The sequence below is a fragment of the Seriola aureovittata genome, chromosome 3, assembly GCF_021018895.1.
Source record: "Seriola aureovittata isolate HTS-2021-v1 ecotype China chromosome 3, ASM2101889v1, whole genome shotgun sequence".
Classification (NCBI taxonomy): Eukaryota; Metazoa; Chordata; class Actinopteri; order Carangiformes; family Carangidae; genus Seriola; species Seriola aureovittata.
In genome coordinates, this window is record NC_079366.1 from 13022417 (window position 1) to 13042074 (window position 19658).

Genomic DNA, 19658 nt, shown 5'->3' on the forward strand with positions numbered 1-19658 from the left:
TGAGAGCAGTTACAGTTACAGGAGGGTCTGACTTCACATGTCCAAGAATCAGTTGGCTCATACCTGACTCTTCATTGAAAAGGATCTAACAGTGGTAACCTTTGAGGAATGCCAAAAGCCAGCCATGCAGTTCAAGTTAAGTATTTTCTCATGGAATCCAGAAACAGAGCAAAGTGTAGGTATACAAGCTTGCTTTTGAAAACTGATGTGACAATACAGCACAAAACAGTGTTGGCATGAGAGTATCAGCAGAGTAACAATGAGAACTCTCAGATTACACAGTAAACTACAGTATACAGTAATAATATCCTATTACATGTGCACTGGACCCCATTCCCACCAACCTTGTCTAAGCCGTATCTCCTACCATTGGGCCAGCCATCACGCACGTGATAAATGCTTCACTGGCATCTGGAACCTTTCCAATTGCATTCAAAAAGGCTCAAGTAATTGCTCTACTCAAAAAGACCTCACTTGGGGGCGTCGAGTGGCGCAGTGTGTAGAGGCTACAGTCCTCGCTGCAGTCGGCCCCGGTTTGAATCCAGCATCGGACGGCCATGTCATTCCCCCTCTCTCTGCCTCCCCATTTGCTGTCTCTATCTACTGTGCTTTCATAAAGGCATAAAAAGCCCCCCCCCCCAAAAAAAAAAGACCTTACTTGATCCTGTTCTGATGAGGAACTATCAACTGGTAGTCTTCAATTAGGCCAAAAGGACACATGTCACTCCACTACTCATCGACCTACACTACCCATGGCCGCCCGAATTCAAATTCAAAGTCACTAATGTTTGCCTTCAGAGCGACTTCTAGGTCTCCACCCATCTACTTGAAATCAATCATACAGCCTTGTGCTCCTTATCGGCCACTGTGTTCCTCTAAGGAATGTGTCTGGCATTGTCATCCCTGCACACAAGGCAATTGCAGTCCAGACTGTTCCTGTCTCTGGTTCCCTGAAGGTGGAACAAACTACTGAATACTATCAGTGCAGGGACGTCTCTCTATGTTCAAGAATCTCTTGAAGACTCATCTCTTCCCAGAGCACGTCCTCTCCTCACACTTTTAACACCCTAACATGCCTAACTAGCGCTTACTATGTACTTTTGGTGCACTTCTTTACTTGTTATCCTTATCCACTTATTGAATAATTTTTGTACTTAGTACTTATGTCAGGGTCTCCTGCTGCACTAAATGGTTAATGATGTCCCTCACTTGAAAGTGTGAGTGGCGACTATAGAATATCTTGGTTTTTCTCATTTTGGCGCCCATGTTAACAGGTTAGAGTGGACACGCTAAAAATACAATAATAAGATCTTTTCATATCTGTATTTGATACTGAGATGATTTTTCTTTGGAGGATTTACAGTATTTCTAGAATTCAAATTTACAATGTAATGCACACCTTAAGATGAATGTGAACATTGTTGCTGTTATGTTTAAAACTGAACCTCAAAACAATTAGGATTTCTGCCTCACCAGGTGCTGCAGCAGGAACTTGACTGTCTTCTCCAGAGCGGCTCTTTAATACAACATTCCTGACTGTGGCATAATGGAGGTTTTCATATACCATAGACATCTCAGATTTGTTTTCATGGATTATCGTCTCCATATTTCAGCCCTTGGAAAGTGATGGAGGTGGTACTGAAAGGACAAATGGTGCTAGTCTGTGATCAGGAACTTCTTTTATGTCTCACACTTGTTCTTCCTCATTTTTCAGCAAGTTGTCTTTCATAGAAGCTCTGACATGATCAAAACTAGATTAGTTTGACTCGATTCAAAACCGTAAATAACTGTGGAGTTTTATCTGCACAGTATCAACAAGTAAGATGTTACACTCCTCCTTCAGTTACCCAGCATTTTTATATCTTTAATACTTACTGTGTCTTCCTTTGATATTTTTTTTACTGTCACCTTCCTTTTTAAATAATTTCCTCTTTTAGTGAGATGTTTTTAAGTCTTTTCATACCATATGCAAAGAGACAAAGCACAGACATATTCAGAAAACATCATCAATTTGACGACACGTGCTGGAAATACTCACAACACTATGGAAGTGTTTCTGGGGGACACTAAAAAGTGATGAACTTGGCTGGGACTTAAAGGCCATGAAGCCATGTAAAATAATTTAAACTAGAAAATACGTATTAAAATCGTATTACTGATGTATAAGAATTACTAGATTTTTAGATTTACATTGATCCGCCACAATATTAAAACTTTTACCTATTTTTAACATTGTGGCTGATCGGTGTATATGTATGTGTGGAGTGCAGCACGTGGTTGAATATGTTTAACAGATGTGACATGATTATTATTATCTGATGTTGCCACATCTGTTTTCTAAACAAGTTTCAAGAAGTTCCTCTTGATCGAATTTTGTTGCTTGGTTTTGAAACTTGACTGTAACGGAGAACCAAAGAAGAGAAGAGTATGAACAACTCTGCTATAAAATTGAGCTCAGTTTGAACTGTGACTTTGCATGTTTGTTTCACCAAAGTAATCATGTCACAAATGCCCTTTCCCAAACTGATCCCTACTCGTAACAGAGACATCTATTACCATGGATTTAGTTAGTTATACTATATTGTAGGCTAACAGTCTTACTTGCTATCAAAGCATCTGTACCTCATCTGTCCTACAGTGAAACCATTGACCATCCATTGTAATTTCTTTTAAGTGTTGACTTCGTGGACACTGAGCGTTTATTTAGGTACACTTGTGGCTATGTGTGTTATTTATAATTGAATCAACTTGTGTGAGTTAAACTCCTAAATAAATAAAAAGAAATCAGAACATGTGGAACCTGAAATTAGATATAAGATACTTGGTGAGAAGAGGGAAAGGAGGACAATGACGACAGAAACTGACAGATCTGTTAAACAAATCAATGATCCAGAGACAAAATGCACACAGCTTGGATGTGACATAACAATAAAAGTTATATTAAATATACAAACAGTGAAAGTACATCATTGCAAGATTTTATAAGCATGCTGCTAAATATTTCAGTATCATCAGCTATAACAGTTATTGGTAAAAAAATAAATGAATGACATTTTGTAAGAACAAACTCTGGGAATCCTTTGAAAAACATTTGAGTGTGTGGTTTCTTCCGTAGCGATGATGTGATGATGAGGAAGGAATCTCTGCTGACACCGGCTCAGTTGTATATGAAAAAGTTTATTACAAAAAGGCACAGCATCGTTTAACAAGCATCAAAACAGCCTGTGAGAGGACCCGAAGCCAAAAAGGATCTTCTCCCGTTTTTCCCCAAAACCATACAATTTATAGGCTGAATAACCTTTAGTTACATATTCATGACCTAGCTGATTCCTAATAACCTATAGAGGCACAGAACCAACATTTATGTCCAAACATGGTCCTTCTATATGAAGTTAAAAGATACTGTAAATTTTATTATGAAAAACAAAAGTCAGCTCTTAGGAATGTTTTGGAGACAGGAACTGAGGGGGTGCTCACCCTCTTCTGGCGCCTGACCTTTCTCTAGGGTGTCCTCCTTAAACACTCCTATCCTTAACTCACAAAACAGCTAAGACACCACAAGTGCAAATGGGTTAATGGCTAATTTGTGAATGCTTCAAACCTTTATTATACATTTGACTTACAAACTGACAAATTCACTGCAGCATAACCCACTTCCCCACTCTCCATCTTTGTTACTGTTTATGTTACAAAAGTTCTCTCAAGACGGAAAAATGACAAACGGTCCTCTTCTTAAAAAATAAATCATCAATCAATCAAATCATAAATTCACACCTACGGTTATTTGGTGGGGACAAAATTCGAAATAAAATCAACAAAATATTGATTGTAGGCAGTCTGTTGACTTCTCCATATATTGCCTGTGACCTGGACACATAGTTTTTGTAATTGTTTTTCACATCGTCTAATTTTCATTGCAGGAGATTAGACCATTGTTACTGTAACATTAGTCTGATGGAATGACAGAAGGCCGGTAATCATTTAGTTAAAGCTGTGCTCCAGTGCCACATCCTGGACATTTAGATTTAGACTGTGTGAATGTTTATAGGCTGTACTTGCATGGCCCTTTTCACCAGGGACGTTTTGACATGTGGCAGAAGGAAAAGTTCAGGTGTAAATAATAATCAGCTGTCATGTCTAACTGGGACACTTTATACAACAGAGCCATTGTTAATGTTATTTCCAACACTTGCACTTTACCTGCTATCACAAGCTGAAATGTCAGCTGTGAAAAAGGCCTATTGGCATCGTTCTCTTTTTCCTGTGGGGCTGAATCATTTCAGGAAAATATTTTTCTGGCAAATATTTTGATTCTGCATTGAATTGATTTTCTTATTTAACTACAAGTCTACATAGTATTAACCCATCCAGTCAAGGCAGATGGCTGCCCCCCCAGAGTCTGGTTTGCTCGAGGTTTCTGCCTCTTAAAAGGGATTTTTTCCTTGCCACTGCCGTCAAGCGCTTCCTCTTGGTGGGAATTGTTGGGTCTCTGTAAATGATATTGTAAAGAGAAGGTCTAGACCTGCTCTATTTGAGTATTGGTTTGAAACAGGAACCAAACGCTGGTCTCCCAGAAATGAATAGCCCCTGTCTCTGTTCAAAGATGGTGTTTAGTGCCAGATGTGATTGTTCTCCTTGATCTTTTTCCAGCTGTCCACTGGCTCTTGGTTGATGACCTTTGACCTCTTCCGTTCAATGCTGTGATCATTTTCATTTGTTGAGAGCAATTGTGAATAAAAAAACTACTACCTTGGAGCTTCATTTATGTCTTATGTCAAGGACTGAAATCTCTATGTAGCTGCTCTTTCTTTCCAGCCACATCACTGTAACTGGACTTCAGCTGCTTTTTTTGTAATGTCTATTTATGTTGTTAAGACTGGCTCCAACTGTTTTCTCTAGTCAGGTTGTTGTACATGGTCTACAACTGGACCATCTCATTTTTCCTCTCAGAGTTGCATTTGGTGTCTGAGTTTGGCACATAAATACACATGTAAAGAAACACTGTCAACCTGTATTATCTTATTGGGGCTTTGGTAGCTTGCTAATAGAGCACTCGCATAGAAAAACCAGAGCTATGAATCCGGCCAGAAGGAGAAGACACAGCAGACCCAGAAACACTGCAGCTGCTCGGCAGGAACTCTTCTTTACACCGTCAGCACCTGAAGATAAAATGTAGTGTTTGTCATTCGTCTGTATTGTGTTTAATTTTTACTGTGTTTATTAATGTCAAATCAAATTAAGTCAAGACAGCCTTTTTATTGCTGCTTCCCATAATATAACACATTACAGGCAACTGAGCTGTGAACTGAAACTAAAAGCCAGGGCAGTGTCGAAGGGGTGCTCGGAAAGTGTTACCACAAGTACAGAGGTTTACGATTTTAATAAATAATAAACGTGATGTTCAGAGCAAAAGTCACCCGTTGAAATTCCACCATCCAGTATGAAACATGTTTGTGAGTCAACAAAAACTCATTAATTTGCGTAGATTTGTATGTAATTTTGTCAGGCACTCTGGGGCTCTTGAGCTAAAATTAGAGTTGTTGGGTTTTTTTTTTTTTTTTTTTTTTTACATTTGCTAATGTGCATTGCTCAATATTGAGTTCATTTTTTTTCTTTAGAACTTCATAAATTTACCACAACAGAAGCCATTGTGTACTAAACCATTGACCACTTCTGGTTGCTTTCACACAAAATGTCTTCAGTTACCATATCTTTCAAAATTCATGACCTTTTTCTCACTCAGACTCAATCACCACCAAAACTTACATCCACATATGAAAAGAAACAAAAATAAATAAATGAAAGATAATAACCTATTTTCATTCCTTGATGATATATATGATCAGATGTCCCACATGGACACAATGAATGCTGGTCATTGTGTTCTGAGCTTTTTATTACAGTCTACGGTTCTGAGTGCCAAAAATTTATTGTTAGAAGAAAAATATTTCGGTGTTCTGGAAAAAGAGTTGATCCTGAAATGTGTCTGTAGCGTTTTGGTTACATTTGTGCATTTTGGATGTTAGATTAACTGTTGTGCTGAGCTGCATGTCGATTAAAAAATAATGAACTCGGTACAGAAAAATGCATGTTACCAACTGTAAAAAACAATAATAATAACCTGAAAAAACACCTATTAAGTTTGTGTGTTCCTGTGTGTGAGGCTGTAGTGAACACATTCACCTCTTTGCTTGTCTTCATTACCTGAGAGTGCAGGTCCAGTCCTGTTTGGTTCCTGGGTGTGGATGAACACGTTTTCATGGATATTTTTTGAACTTTTCATCTCCCTTGACCTGTTGCTGTGCTCACTGGACGGTCTCTCAACATTGACATAGATATCCAACTGTTGATCCATGATGTTCAGCTGCACTGATGGTTCTGTTTGGTCCTGAACTGCCTGACACTGTCAAAGTCTGCAGAGTGTGCCTCTGAACTCATAACAGTATCACTCTCACTCAAAGAGTGATGCTGTCTTAAAAGAAGCCGTAGCTTTCTATTTACCGCATTCATGTGACTCTCTACCTAACAGGAAACTGAGGACAGTGGCAAGAAGTATTTTACCACTACTACCATTTTTCCTATAAGTTGCAGCTGTATGATGGTGCTTTCCTTTTTGGTTAGACCTATGTTGCACAATCTCTTGAATTTCACACCACCCAAATACCTAGCAACTAACCTGCACCTTTATCCAACAGGAAACCATCTGAAGTAAAACTCAGTTAGAGCTGTCTGTGCATTTTTATTTGAATAAAAAAGTGCCCCGATATTCTTGTAGACATACAGTACCCACATCACACATGAAGTATTCCATGGTACCTTGTCGGATAGATAGTAAGTTTATTCAGTACAAGTTGCAGAACCTGACAAGCCATTTGTTGTGGCAGAGGTGATGGCAGCAATTAAAGCCATCCAATGATAAGTACAGTATTTCACCTCTATAGCCCTGGCATTTTGACAAGCAACCATCTCACTCACATTTAAAGAAAATGGTTTCATCATTAGACATGGACAGTAAGAATATGTAGATGATAATATGTGAATTAATTACTCTTCAGAATCTGTCAAAAAATGTCACTGCCAGCTCTATTCTCAGTTATTTTTCACAATATTTAGCTCAGTATCCCCATTAAGACATTGGTCCAGTTTAGGTTAATCTGTCACTTTGCAGTAACACTGAACAAACAAATAAGCCAGAGTAATTCATCAGTCTAATACAGCTGGTGTCCACCTCCATAACCTAAAGTATACATGCTGTGTAATTAAGCCATTGCATCATTACATCGGTCCTCTCCAAAATCCAACTGATCCAACTCAACTACAGAGACACAGGATTGTTAAATAGAATATATTGTGTGTGAAATGTGAATTTGAACAGATTCAGATTGAACATGAAGAGAATTTCAGTTTTGGTTTTACATGCTGATTCACAGAGCCGTTGTCTTTTCACAGATCCAGAATCTTTGATCTTCACATGGTATGTCATTCCAGTTTTTTTCCTCATCAGGGTACCTAATTTCTACACAGTCTTCATTTTTGCCTTCATAACTGTTGGGCTCCCCGCGGGCCCAGTAGCTGAAACACAAAAAAAACTAATCTGTTAACAAAGGACACAACCCAAGAAGCTTCTGATGGACAGCAACATGCTACAACATGTAAAGGAGTAAAGGTGTGAACCTTTTGGTCATCGGAGTGCCGTCCACCCACTTCCATATTCCTTCAGTCTCTCTGTCACTCAGTCCAATCCACGTGGTCTTATGAAATTTTCTTGTAAAGTCCTTGTTTAGAGAGAAAAACAATAATCTGTAAGCAACAGAAATTAAACCGATTTCTATTCATCCTACGCTATATCATATTTTTCACTCTTTTTCTTAATATCGTCTTTGTTAATCTCAAACATATAGATCCACAAATAAAACACACACCTGTTCTTCTTTGCTGTTGATAATCACCAGGTCTGCCCCTCTCTGCAGACAGTCATCTCTACTGTCGTGCCAGGATTTCTTCGTAGAAGAAATGTAATAGAAACTGGGATAGAAATACACCCATCCTTGTTGAAAATTGTGATCTGTTATGTTGGAGAGGAAGACCTTCAATATCTCAGACATTAACAATGAAATAATAATAATAATTTTAAGCTTTTCCAGTGAGTAATTGTAAATATTTAATAAAATGTCTAATTTATAATCAATCATTTTAGCACCTTTAGACATAATGTTTTGCCCATGCATTCAAGCTGATCAAAGTGTGCAGTGGATCATCACATCAGACTGGTATGATGAGTTTCATCCTCATACTTACCAAAGTTTTTCAGTTTTCTCTTCAGGTAATCAAGCTCTTCGGTCAGGTTCTTGCAGCCGGCCTCAATACCTGATGGTTTATTATCAGAGGTGCCTGAAAGAGCAGAAACACCTCACATTACATTTTGCCGACAATGTTTCACACATTGGGAGAAATGGACACTTTCACATGTGGACAGGAGGAGGTTGGGGAACAAACCAGAGAACCAAACCTGTATGTGTGATTTAATGTAGGCTACACTAGATTATATGCAAGTTTACATTCTGAAAATTGTGACTTGGGTTTCATTTTTCATTCAAGCTCAAATCTAAAGTATGAAATAATTGGAAGGTCCCATCCCTCTTACTTAAAGAAAAGAATGGGGCACATCCGTTTTCTTGTTCTGCTATTTGGCCTTATTCTGAACTTCCCAAAACTTGTGTCTCTATCTGATTGTTGGTCATCAACAAAGTCTCATGCAATAATAAACAGGTACTGGAAACAGCAATACTACTACTAAACTGGATAAAAAATGTGACTGACTTTTAATGAGGCATTGGTATATTATCATTAATCAAACTATTTACACATAAATGTATATGAAGACAAAAAACCTACTGAGAAAACATACAGATAATAAAGTGGCATCTTGTATTTACAATTGTTCAACTTTCTGGTCTGGGAAAACACTGGGCGAAAGTAGAGACACAGTTTCGAACGACTCACAGAGAGCATGACGCAGGGAAATGTTGAGAGCAGCTTGGAGGATGCACAGGAGTCCAAAGCTCACACCAACCAGTTTGTACAGTTTTCTTCCTGAGTGCAGAAATCACACACACAATAATCATTTGATGCCCGGCTGCCTGTGAGTAATCTGAATTAGTTTGCTGGGTAAAACCTGACACATGCTCAAGGACATGGACTGATGTAAAGATCTATTCTGGTTTCAATTCTGCAAAACTCCAGGGTGTGGATGAACACGTTTTCATAAATATTTTGTGAACTTTTCCCTTGTCCTGTTGCTGTGATGACCAGAAGGGCTCAACATTTACACATATATATCCAACTGTTGCTCTAGGATGTTAGGCTGCACTGACGGTTCAGATTGGTCCTGAGGCGCCTGAAGCTGTCAAAGTCTGCCAGCTGAATTTATAACCGTACGTCCCTGACTCTGACTCTAAGAGTGATACTTAAAGCAGCTGTAACTTTCTATTTACTGTACACATACGTCTCTCTACTGAACAGGAAACTGTAAATATGAAGTATTTTAAGTTGACCACTATTACCTTTTTGGCCTATAAGTTGCAGCTGTATGATGTGCTTTACATTTTGGTTAGAGCTACCCACCCACCTACTTACCTACTTACCTACTTACCTACATACCAAGCCATTCAGTTATTCAGATAACTGAGTAAAACTCCTTGTTGTAAAGTTGCATTCAAGCTCCATTAAATTTGAGGATGTATGTAAGCTAAAGGCATTTTTATACATTTTCATATAAGTGGCAGAAAATATGAGGGACTGATTCTTCCTTATAGCTTTTCTAATTTTTTAAAACTTTTTCTAATAAGTTACATTTTGTCCAAAACTGAATTTATGGTTAAAACCGAGAATATACATTGAGCTGTACGATTTCTGTCTTACCTGACATAACAGGAGTCACTGCTGCGCTGTCTTCTCCAGTGTGCCTCTTTGAGGCAACACTTCTGGCCACTTGATGATTTATATATTCCATAGTAATATCAGATGCTCTTTATGGAAAATGCTCACTACCCCACTGACTAGAGTCGGGGGAATAGTGATGAACAATGTATTGTCTAAGAATGATACTTATGATCACTTCTTCTTTTATATTTTTGACTTTGCTGAAGATTAGCACACCCTCTTCCTCATTTTTCTGTAATTTTTCTTTTTCTTTTTATCGCTGCCTCAATTTGAACTTGTGTCTTTGATTCCTGCAAAGTGGAAAATCTTAAAACTTCAAAGAGGCCTCATAATTCCTTTGTTTTACATCAGGGGTTCATCAGAATGTTATTGATATGAAGTTATTTTTTGATAGACAAAAAATTACTATAGAGTTTAATCCTCACCTGGAGTGAGATGTTCTCTTACTCTTTCCCCTTTGAAAACAATGATTTTTTTCCCTTGTACAGTTTTGAATGATGAATGAACAACTACAGATGAACCGAACTTTCATCTTCGCATACAAGTCCTCTCATCCTGTATCTTAATATTACACAATGATTAGACCTGGACACTTTACTGCATTACTCTCTAATGGCCCTTAGGTCTGTAAGTAATTACATTTTATAATTTAAGTATTTAAGTACTTAAACATTAGCCATGAAATGGAAAGTGCCATTATAAGAGACATTTTTACTCAATATTCTTCTCTAAAATTTAAAATCTGCCTGAAAATATTGAACCGTGAAGTATAAAATAATATTGCTTATATAAATGTGACACCTGAGCCTTTGCGAGCCATATAGATCAAATCATTTGTTTTTATTTAGTCATACAGCCATGTGACAATAGAATCCATAGAGCCACAATTAGAATTACCGCCTCGCAGTTTGTATGCCTCTGCCACTCAGACTCGTTTCAGGTTACATCCCTGTTCATCCAGAGTCATATTAAATATTAACCATTTGTGTGAAATTTTGTCATAATTGCCATGTGAAGTCATCAGTAATGGCTACAAAGTGTTTTCTGAGGTCACCATGACCTTTGACCTTTGACCACCAAAATCTAATCAGTTCATCCTTGAGTCCAAATTTGAGGAAGTTCCTTCAAGGTGTTACTGAGATATTGTGTCCAGGAGAATGGGACAAACAGACGGACAACCCAAGAACAATACACCGGCTATTAAGCCTATTATGGCTCCTGCCGTCAGCGGCGCCAGAGGCATAATGACATGTTGCACCACAAAATGTCATCACCGGTTGAGCTCGTATTGAGAAATCAAAACTTCCAACATTGCATTCATGCCTCCACTGCCAAAGCTGTGACCTAATCTTTTTCCTAATACAAAGCAGAAGTAGACCATACAGCAGTAAACAAGCAAAATGGCATTGACTTTTACAACTGGTAATCACAGATGATAGTAATCAGTTACGCAGCTCATGTCAGATAAATCATTTACCAGGTCTATTATGTCTTCAACAAGTGGTTTACCTCCCCTGCTTTTGTCTCCTTCCATGGTCAGAAATTATGACCAACGCATGAAAGTTGGGAGAGAAGAAGAAGAGGAAGTTAGACGTCAGGCTAACACAGCGTTAATGGAAGTGAAATCATAATCGATTTAAAGCATGTATAACCACAAGAACATCACATACAGGACAATGCAACTACATTTTATCAGTTTATATATCTAGACACAGTTTATTTATGTCCTGGATACAAGAATATATGGTGCCAAGACAACAGTCAGTTGGGTATATTGTAATACTCTAAGCTTCTAAGCTATCTAAGCTTATACAGTGCCAAGAAAAAGGAAGTGAACCCTTTTATTTTATGCACTAATTTGTCCTGAAATATGGTCAGATCTCCATCCAAGATACAAGTATGAGCAAGAACTATTTTGACTAATAACGACAATAAATAAAGACAAACTGTCTATAAATAGAAGAATGATCCAGACTTCCTCCTGAACATTGTGCGCGTCTCATCAACAGCTACAAGTGCTTATTTGAAGTCATTGGTGCTAAATACAGGAAGTACACAGGAAACCCATTCTTACACTTTTTCCCACTCATGATGTATACACATCACACATACAGACACTGTGTTCAACCTTTCACACATATGCCATGTGACTATGTGTGAAACATTTTCTTTGCTACCTTTTGGCTGGGCCTTGTGCCCCTTCATTAATGGTGTTTTCTGTGTGATAAATTAGTAAATTCAGTTCAATGTTTCAGTAAAAATCAGGTTTTTACAAACAACGTTGTTAAATTTGTGTAGTTTTATCTCTGTTCCACAGGGTCATGATCTGTTGGGTTCAGCTCTACTGTGGTGTGTTTGATGTATTTTCTTCTGCTGTGGTTCTGCCTGTGATGTTATAGATCAGCTGCTTAACAGTAAAAACAGGTTTATACCATTAAGTCCTGTTAGCAGCGAGGGGTTGGGAACTGTGGGAGAATGAGTGTAGAGTGTCATTCTCTGGGAGACAGAGTAGGTGGCAGCTTGCTGTGAGGCTATTGTCTCTGTTTCAGTTTTATTTTCATCAGTAAATCAACCTTTTTTGCATGGACTCTTGCCCATATCTGCTTCTTCAACATCCCCATTAAAGTTTTTCGAGTGCTACACAACATCTACTGCCCTTCTTATGCCACTATAACACGGCTTTTATGCATTTTTTTCCCCATAAATTAGTAACAGTGATGTGTAATGGTCAGGTTTAATGTTGTGGCACACAGACAATCACATATTTCAACACAAGTGAAATTGTGCATCTTCCTTTCATGGACAAGTATAAAGACTGGTGGAACAGACAAAAGTACTGATATGGAAACAGGTGATTAAGGGTTATTATGTTGTTGGAGTGGAAATCAAGCTTGTGAATGTTTTCACAATGAGTCAGATTTTGTAGTTGTGAGTCTAATTATCCAGGCCGCGCTTTTTGAGGTGTAGCATTGCTACTAAGTTGTCCAGTTTGCCTGTGTATTGTGATTATTAGGATCATTTACATAGTTTATTTGTTGATTTACAATTGTGGAAGTGTTGTCAGGAATGTTACGCAGACACACATGTTCCACATAACGCACCATTAAACAATTCATTTTCAAAACCTTTGTCTGTTCTTTCGTTCATGCCTGCTTTTATTTAGATTTTTAAATATTTTGTCACCAACAAGGACATTTATATTGACCTTTTTATTACTTTTTTTGCATAGATGCTTAAAGTTAACTTTTGCGGCAATGTTGAGAAACTATACTATATATTGTAGTATGACTTGAAAGGTAAAAGGAAGGTGGAGAAATTGTATATATTAAAGGTTATCAACTCCACAACTAAGAAATTCTGTTATTCCGGTAAAACAGATGTTAGCACAAGTCAAATGTTTCATTGCTACATTATTTTTCCTTCTGCTTTTTTTGGGTCTCTTCTGAAACTGTCAGCTGTGTATTAGGTCACTCCTGAAGAATACACACCAAAAGAAGGAACACAGAATCTGCCGACTAGACGTCTCACGATCCACAATGGCAACTGGGACTATACAGCAAATTGAGATGCTGGATTACATAAATGAGCAACCAAGACCTGGACAGGAAAGGAGCAGGGATACAAATCAAACAGGTAATAACACACATCATCTTATTATAACAACACTATATTATACAACACTGGTCAATGTAGTAGTTGCACTTGATCATCAAGTATTTTTAGTGGATTAGTGGAATTTTAGAGGAAACATCTTTAAATAAACATATCTGTCATCCCTCTCTCCCTCTCTCTCTCTCTCGCTCTGTCTCTCTCTCTCTCCAGCTTTCCTGTGTCTCTCTGTCTCTCGCTCACTGTCACTGTAATAAAGGCAAACTGACCAAATAAATAACTAAAACAAAAAAAAAAAAAACATCCACTTACAATGTATTTACTGTATAATACCCACTCATAGCAGCACAGTGGTTATGGTTACAGAGTCAGAAGTTAAGATACACTTAAGATACAGGTTGAGGTCTTTCGAAACCTCATTTTTAACCACTCCACAGATTTCATGTTATCAAACCATAGTTTTGGAAAGTCGGTAAGAGCATCCATTTTTGTGCATGACATAAGTAATTTTTTTCAACAATTGTTTACAGACAGATTGTTTTTCTTTTAATTCACTATATCCCAATTCCAGTGGGTCAGAAGTTTACTTGCACCGGGTTCACTGTACCTTGAAACTTCCTGCAAATGATGTCAGGGCTTTAAAAGCTTAATAATCTGAGTTAACTGGGGTTGTACCTACCTGTCAAAGTATTTTAAGGCCTACCTTCAAACTCAAGTGCCTCTTTGATTGACATCATGAGAAAATCAAGAGAAGTCAGCCAAGATGTCAGAAAAAATTGTGGACCTCCACAAGTTTGGTTCATCCTTAGGAGAATATTCCAAAGTCCTGAAGGATCCATGTTCATCTGTACAAACAACAGTACGCAGTATGCCATTCGTTGTGAAAATTGCAAAGAGCAATGAACCTTGTGAAGATGCTGGAGGAATCAGGTACAAAAATATCTAGACTACAGTTTGCAACTGCACAAGGGGACAGAGATCTTACTTTCTGTAGAAATGTCCTGCGGTTTGATGCAACAAAAATGAAACTGTTTGGCAATTATGACCAACATATGTTTGGGGGAAAAAATGTGAGGCTTGCAAGCCAAAGAATACCATCCCAACAGTGAAACACAGGGGTGGCCGCATCATGTTGTGGGGGTGGTTTGCTGCAGGAGGGACTGATGCACCCCACATCTGTGTTTGCCTGCTCTATATGGCAGGGGTATTTCTAAAGGGGGGGGGGGGGGGCACGGGGTGCTACATCCATTGTGTGGAAGCCAGTTTAACACTGGCCTCAGATTAAATTTTGATAAAATTTCTTTATGTTTGAAAATTGGTGGAAACATTTGGACTAATGTCGCTCACGTTTCTTTCCCCAGTAGAATTTGCTGTCAATATGTAACATGTTTAGATCTCTGACATTAATTTGGCGAGTACAATGTCGTTGTAACTATTGTAACTCAGTGCAGGCGTTTAAGACCAGGAGAAAAATATGGAATGAAACTAACTTGAATGAATATGATTTATGCAGGGAAAAATAAACAAATAAGAGTTTGCTGATACTATTGTGCTGACGTTTATTTTGCTAAAATTTAACTAACCTTTTTTATTTGCTGCTTCGTTTTTTATGATTGGTAAAAATTGTTAGGCGGGGTGGCGTGAACTTTTCTCAGAAACAATTTGAGAACCAATGTTTTAACTGATGGAAACCATAAAATGTAATCATCCTTAAAGCAACATTAGGATACTAACATGTTAATGGTTGCTTAGTGTAAGAGCAAAAGCCTGTATCTCCATGTTTGATACATCAACAATACATCATGGCTGCTATTGTGGTTATAGACTTTTGTTGTTGTTGTGTGTCTGTGTGTGATGATCTTGCAGAAAGACGACTCACTCAGCTGCTTTTCCTCAGCTTTGGTGTGCTGTGTGTCATACAAGCCATTCTCAATATTTCTTTACGCCTTGCTCGTGAGTATGGTCTCTTTGTTTTTGAAAATGTATTTCAAAACATGGCATTGTGTAATTTGAGATTTGCTAAGACAGTTGCAAAGACAACTTCCTCTCTGTGGTAATTTGAAATGTTGCTGTAAAATTTTGCTGTCAAATAAAACCTGAAAAGCATATTGATTTATTAAGATTTTATTTAAAAAATGAATTTCAGTTGAACAAATTTCTGTTTCTTTTCTACCAGTGTACTCGGGCAAGGAATCATCTCCCTTGGACTGCAACACAACTCATATTAGTGACCAAAAGAAAGAGGTGGAAATGAACTGTGAGCGAAAGAGGCCTGGTTATCATTGCAACAGACTACAAGAAAGATTCAATGCCTTGACCAGAGACAGAGACATGCTGGAAAACAGAAACAATGAACTCAACAACGAGAAAAAGGATTTGGAGGAAGAGAGGGACAGACTGAAAATGATGCTGAGGGGTCTGAATAAATCAAGTCTGCGGATCTTAACTTCTGGTCTTCTTCTTCTTTTCTTCTTATTTCATTTTAATAATTCTTTTTTTCTTAGAAAAAACCTATGCACTCAATGTTGTAGCTATATTAGGATCAATATTAGAAATCATTAGTGGTGTTTACGTTTATGTTTGTATAGATTTGTCAAGTCATTTATCATTGTCTGAGTTATTTTTGTACTTCAAGCTTCCCATCCAAATACATCAGAATCTAATATATCATATATCGTTTGTTTATTTTTTCTTCCAGGGCAGAGTGACGGTGCGTCCTCTCAAAAGTGTCCTGCAGACTGGAGGGAGATCAACTCCAGATGTTACTTCCTCTCCAGTGAGCAGAAGACATGGGGGGAAAGCAGAAAATACTGTCAGAGAAATGGATCTGACCTGGTGGTGATCGACAGTGAACAGGAACAGGTACTGTACAGTACATCTGTGTTTGTGTCTCTATGTGTGCGTAGGATATTCTTGATGGTGAAGAACAGTTACATTCTCTATTATCTTGATCTCAACAGGCTGCATTGTACCGTCTGGATGGGAATACTGACCTCTTGTTCTGGATTGGTCTGTATAACACCAATGGGATCTTTAAATGGGTGGATGGATCTGCACTGACTAAATCGTAAGGCCTTGAGCATACTCCTCAGTCTTTCTGACATCAGCAGCGCACAGATGAATACTATTTAATTCGGGCAGGTTCACCTGCAGCAGTGCTTGGCTCATGAAAAATGACCAGGCTGCAAATGTTATGCTTGAATTAACACTGTTAGTATCAAGTATCATTACTATGTCAGTCCTGGCATTTTGAAAAAGTGCCAACACACCATAACTTTTCACTTTTTCAATGTTTGGAAAGAAATACATGCATAATATAAATTCTCAAATATAAGCTGTATACAAGTTTGTAATAACACTGGAGGAGATGTAATTACCTCCAGTTAGTAGATATTCAGCACTATGTACATTTTCACAGCACTAACTCAATCAGTACAATAACAATAAGTATCTTTCTTTTTTTTTTTAACAGAGATACTGTTACATCTAAGAATAATATTAATACACTTTCACTTCACAAATATCTGTGCAGAAATTTGTGCTGTGGAAATGTACATTACCCTCTAATCAACATAGTTTATCTTTGTGACGACCCCTGGGCTTCGCACTGTTAGTTGGACAAACTGCTGTCAGTCCAGTAATCAAACATCTCTCTGACCTCCATCACTGTATCGTCCTTTAGATTTTGGCAGGATGGTCAGCCGGGTGACGGTGGTCCCAACAGAGAGGACTGTGTGGAGATGTATCACTTCAACCCATTGAAGGCCAACTGGAATGATGCCCCCTGTGGACAAAAGCGGCGCTGGTTGTGTGAGACAGATCAGAATACCAGTTCATAGTGTTAGCTGAGGAACATATGTGTCTGTTCATGTAAAATAATGTGCTTTTGAAGTTCACGTTTAAAAAAACCCTCTGAATTAAAGCTGATTTTAAGCAATGATACACCATAGCATCTACAAAACTGAAACATGGAGAAATAAAATAAGCAAATCTGATTTGAGAATAAAACACAATGAATTTAATAAATGTGAACAAACTTTCAGCTACTTTTTGCAACTTGGTGATTGGCTTGGCATTGTTAGTGATAGTTAGCATAGCATATAAATTCATAGAAATAGAATATCAATCAAGAATCAATAGTGCAGACTAATATAAACATTGGTTGTCATATTTCATGCATGTACTTTAAAGTTATTGCTTGTAGTGTATTTCTCTGGGGAGGTTAATATGTTATGAATATATTCTATATTATGTTATGTGTAATATGTGTATGTAATATTTTGTCAGCTGCACACACACACACACACACACACACACACACACACACACACACACACACACACGTATATATGTATGTATGTATGTATGTGTGTATATACATATATATGTATGTATATATATATATATACACACACACACACACACACACACACGTATATATATTCTTACATATATATATATATATATGCAGCTTGCTGACCTGGTGATCCTCCAACAGGGGACAGGGTTGCTCTAGGGATGGCAGTGACAGTCAGTCGTTCCCCCATGGTCATGGATGACATTGCTCATCAGCTATATTTATATATGACATAACTCAACAGCTATATTTAGATATTTTGACGGTAGTATTTTTGCTCCAAGCACTGCTATATGCCTGTGAATGAGGGAGAATGTCAAAGTGGATGTGTAATTTTATTCTTTCCTATTTACATTCTGCTTTCTGCAGTGAATAGACAGTATTTTTGTCCTCATGGTTGTTTTTATGTAGGCATAATCCTTTCAAGTTTAACTACTGCGATTTAATGTAATTGGCGTAGATTATTAATTTGCCCTCTCTGTAACATGTCTGCACAATGAAAGAACTGCACAGAGCAAAAACAGGTAACTGTCTTGTCAGGAATACTAAGGTTAGTTACAAAGCATGCAACAATGGCTAGAGCCATTATTATCAGCAGATCCAGTGTGTGAGCACGACTGTAAACTGAATAAAATCACCTGAGAGCAGTACATTAGAAAACATTCGAGATTGTAATATAAGTGTATTAGAGATTATGCAACCATAACATTTTGTTCTATCACATTACATCATTAAACTACAAATTAAACTAGGAAACGCTCTATATTTCTACATGTGATTGAAGGCCAGTGTGTCTCCTTTTTATTAATGCATGTAGTTTTTAGTACGGATATTTCCACCTTTGACAAGTTGTGTCATGCCATGTCCATCAAAACACATGACAAATGCATTATGAGCTGAGAAATCAATAAAATTGGCTATTCATTAAACTGTTTAATTTAGTTGATCTTCAGTGAATATGCACAAAAGTGAATTTGATTCATTTAATGATTGTTTAGTGTTAATTTTTTTAGGTACATAGCATGGATCAGGGGTCAGCAGTTAGGATCAACCATGTGCCAGTTTTTTTCAGCATTGTTCAACAAAGAGCCAACATTTACAGATGTGATGGAAACACTTTTGTTAGTGTATTTCATTTTATTTAGATATATTTTTTCCCACTGCTATCAGAGTTACAGGAAAATTATATTGATACTCATTCAGCAAAAACAGACTCATACACAGAGTGTAATCGATGCATACACAGTAAACAGGGCCTGTTTTTATTTGTTGTTGAATGAAAGAACTGTTATTGTTTCTGCCTTGGAAAAAAAAATTCTATATGAATGAACAGTTCATAATGGTAAGACAGCAGTATTTGGTAATATGAAATGTCTGCAGCCCAGAATGTACTTAGTGCACACTATATAAAGATATTAGGAAACTCGTTGAAATTTTGTAAACATGTCAAGTCGAAAGTCAGCATCTGTAATTATTACTGTTAACTTTTTGCTGGAAAAATTGATCACCCCAGATGGGACTCGAACCCACAATCCCTGGCTTAGGAGGCCAGTGCCTTATCCATTAGGCCACTGGGGCGTCGTCGGTATCGGCGGAGAATCTTGCCCTATTTATGATACAATATATCCTGCGAGATGGCTGGTATTTCAATGAAGGGGAATACATCTGGTTTACGTGTGTAATTGAGGTCTAAGAAATGTGAGTAAAATAAATATATTTCGCTTGAGAGGCGCAGCCGTTTTGCGCTGTT

The 19658-nt window shown here is 37.7% G+C and overlaps 2 protein-coding genes and 1 non-coding gene across 6 annotated transcripts; 1 reads left to right on the forward strand and 2 right to left on the reverse strand.

Annotated features, from left to right (window-relative positions):
- Positions 1–6741: 6741 nt before the first annotated feature.
- On the reverse strand, positions 6742–10086 carry LOC130166585 (CD209 antigen-like protein E). 2 transcript variants are annotated; one of them, XM_056372271.1, is made up of 6 exons: positions 9922–10086; positions 9004–9093; positions 8299–8391; positions 7923–8065; positions 7675–7775; positions 6742–7572 (listed from the first exon to the last, which is right to left on the reverse strand). In XM_056372271.1, exons 1-6 carry the CDS (start codon positions 10010–10012, stop codon positions 7425–7427), a joined length of 666 nt encoding a protein of 221 aa, XP_056228246.1. In that variant the 5' UTR covers positions 10013–10086; the 3' UTR covers positions 6742–7424. The 2 variants fall into 2 exon arrangements, with proteins under 2 accessions (XP_056228246.1, XP_056228247.1); XM_056372272.1 differs by lacking the exon at positions 9004–9093.
- Positions 10087–13411: 3325 nt separating this feature from the next.
- On the forward strand, positions 13412–18824 carry LOC130164790 (CD209 antigen-like protein E). 3 transcript variants are annotated; one of them, XM_056369774.1, is made up of 7 exons: positions 13412–13575; positions 13765–14481; positions 15418–15504; positions 15728–16003; positions 16250–16413; positions 16512–16618; positions 17234–18824. In XM_056369774.1, exons 2-7 carry the CDS (start codon positions 14451–14453, stop codon positions 17388–17390), a joined length of 822 nt encoding a protein of 273 aa, XP_056225749.1. In that variant the 5' UTR covers positions 13412–13575; positions 13765–14450; the 3' UTR covers positions 17391–18824. The 3 variants fall into 3 exon arrangements, with proteins under 3 accessions (XP_056225749.1, XP_056225735.1, XP_056225742.1); XM_056369760.1 differs by lacking the exon at positions 13765–14481; XM_056369767.1 differs by lacking the exon at positions 13765–14481 and having other exon boundaries at positions 15728–15982.
- Positions 18825–19413: 589 nt separating this feature from the next.
- trnar-ccu (transfer RNA arginine (anticodon CCU)) lies at positions 19414–19486 on the reverse strand. Its single transcript has one exon. It is a non-coding gene; the product is annotated as a tRNA-Arg (tRNA).
- Positions 19487–19658: the final 172 nt, after the last annotated feature.